The sequence below is a fragment of the Corylus avellana genome, chromosome 1, assembly GCF_965113065.1.
Source record: "Corylus avellana chromosome 1, dhCorAvel1.hap1.2, whole genome shotgun sequence".
Taxonomy (NCBI): domain Eukaryota; kingdom Viridiplantae; phylum Streptophyta; class Magnoliopsida; order Fagales; family Betulaceae; genus Corylus; species Corylus avellana.
In genome coordinates, this window is record NC_142490.1 from 47,876,829 (window position 1) to 47,878,892 (window position 2,064).

Genomic DNA, 2,064 nt, shown 5'->3' on the forward strand with positions numbered 1-2,064 from the left:
GATCGACTCAGCAAGTATATATTCTATTATGAGTATGCGCTGTTCCTGACATGCATGATGACAAAACAAAACCTTAATCCTAAAAGGGCGTATCTTTGTTCCATAATTTTTTGTATTTCATACATGCTATATATCTATCCATGAATACAATATCACACCTTTGATTTTAAAACTCTAGCAGGAAATAAGATGTCATCGGTTAATTATCATGGAAGATGGCAAGACTTTCAGTTCCCTCCCATAGGATATATATTCTCATCCACATATTTTGGAGTTCTATTTATGTGTTATTTATAAAAATAAGGATATTGAATTACTATTCCACAAGTATAGTCATTACATAGCATTTAGGCAAATTAAACGACCCCTCTCTCTCTCTATCCATATTGTTTTTCAAGCTACTTTCTTCATTGGTACTCTTTATTTCTTGACGTCTTTGGGCCCTCCCCGTCCCCATATAAACATATTATATATGATTCGTCCGGCCTCCTCTAGCCCTTCGGTTTTAGTGATATATATCACACTACTCACTAGCTTGTAGTTATAGTTTCTCTATAAAACGGTCTTTTCAATTTGGGCCTGAGGCTAAGATCGATGTGAATACCTCACAGCCATGGGAGAAAAGGTTTGTAAAGTTTTTTTTTATGTTTTTCTTCTCTTAATACCCATCTGCTGTAATCTATGTTATCATATTATTTTGGCTTGATATATATGGATTTAATTAGAATTTGTCCATACTTTTAATTAAAGGGTACAACAATAATGGAGCTGAAGGTTGATCTTCAGTGCCGTCACTGCTACAAGAAGGTGAAGAAGGTTCTATGTAAATTCCCTCGTGAGTCTCTATTTCCCTCTCTCAGTCTTTCTTTCTTTATATGTATGATTTAATGTACGTGGCACGCTGATCAATCATCAAATCCAAAAAGAAAACGACTGAGTTTCTTTGTTGTCTTGACTTTTGTGAACGTGAGAAGAAATACATGATCAGATATACAACGAGAAGAAAAACACTGTGACAATCAAAGTCGTTTGCTGCTGTCCTGAAAAGACTATGCAAAAGATACGCTGCAAGGGTGGCAATTGCATTAAGTGCATTAAGATCGTACCACCGCCTCCGCCTCCGCCTCCGCCTCCGCCACCGCCCCCACCCCCACCCCCACCTCCTCCCCCGCCTCCTCCACCGCCACCGCCACCGCCACCACCCCCGCCTCCTCCACCGCCCCCGCCACCGCCACCGCCTACTTGCAAGGTCGTTCCTGTGCTTGTACCGGTTTGCCCACCGGTTTACCCGATTGGTGTGTGTTGTAGGGAATGTTCTGAAGGTGTTAGTGGGGGCCCGTGCTTGCAAGGCCATGGCCAACCACGCCCATGTTATGTGGGCTCTGGGCGGCCAGTGTGTGATAGTTATGGTACCTGCGGTTGCAATAGGGGCTGCTATGTTAGCCGCTGTGATTACTTTTCTGAAGAAAATCCATCGGGATGCACAGTCATGTAAATGGATGTGCATGCATCATGTATATGTATCATCATCATCATCATCATGTGCTAGTTTCTTCGTCCGTATTTTTGTTTTCTTTACTTTCTTCATAGGATTAGAAAAGATTAATAAGGTTGCTGGGCTGGTTAATGTCGGTACCGGTGGACAATTGTTAATTTACTTGAGTGCTATGTGAGTTGCCATGATATTTAAATAAAATGAGTTTCTTAATTAGCTATTAATCATTTCCTTTCCATAGTGTTTTATAACTAATTAATTCTATCGGCTCCCCGTGGACCCGTGGTTGGAGTTATTTTCGACAATTTTATATGTAAATTTAGTAATCTGAATAACAATGGTAATTAAGAAAGTCTATATAAAATGCATGTTTAAATAATTTTTTGTTGTACAACCACCTTGTCATATATAGTGATCGGCCTCATAAAATTTGTCTCACATTTACTGTACAAATTGAATATAATTGACAATAAAATTGTTGAATGTCTCACATTTGTCTCACATTTACTGATTAATCTGTATACGATGAATATAGGCAAGTTTCATCGGAATGGATGTGACTTCCCATT

At 39.4% G+C, this 2,064-nt stretch overlaps 1 protein-coding gene across 1 annotated transcript; it reads left to right on the forward strand.

The window, feature by feature from the left end:
* Positions 1 to 440: 440 nt before the first annotated feature.
* Positions 441 to 1,700, forward strand: LOC132170200 (uncharacterized). The gene is made up of 3 exons (XM_088512285.1): positions 441 to 625; positions 751 to 835; positions 975 to 1,700. The coding sequence occupies exons 1-3, from the start codon at positions 614 to 616 to the stop codon at positions 1,493 to 1,495; spliced, it is 618 nt and encodes a 205-aa protein (XP_088368411.1). The 5' UTR covers positions 441 to 613; the 3' UTR covers positions 1,496 to 1,700.
* Positions 1,701 to 2,064: the final 364 nt, after the last annotated feature.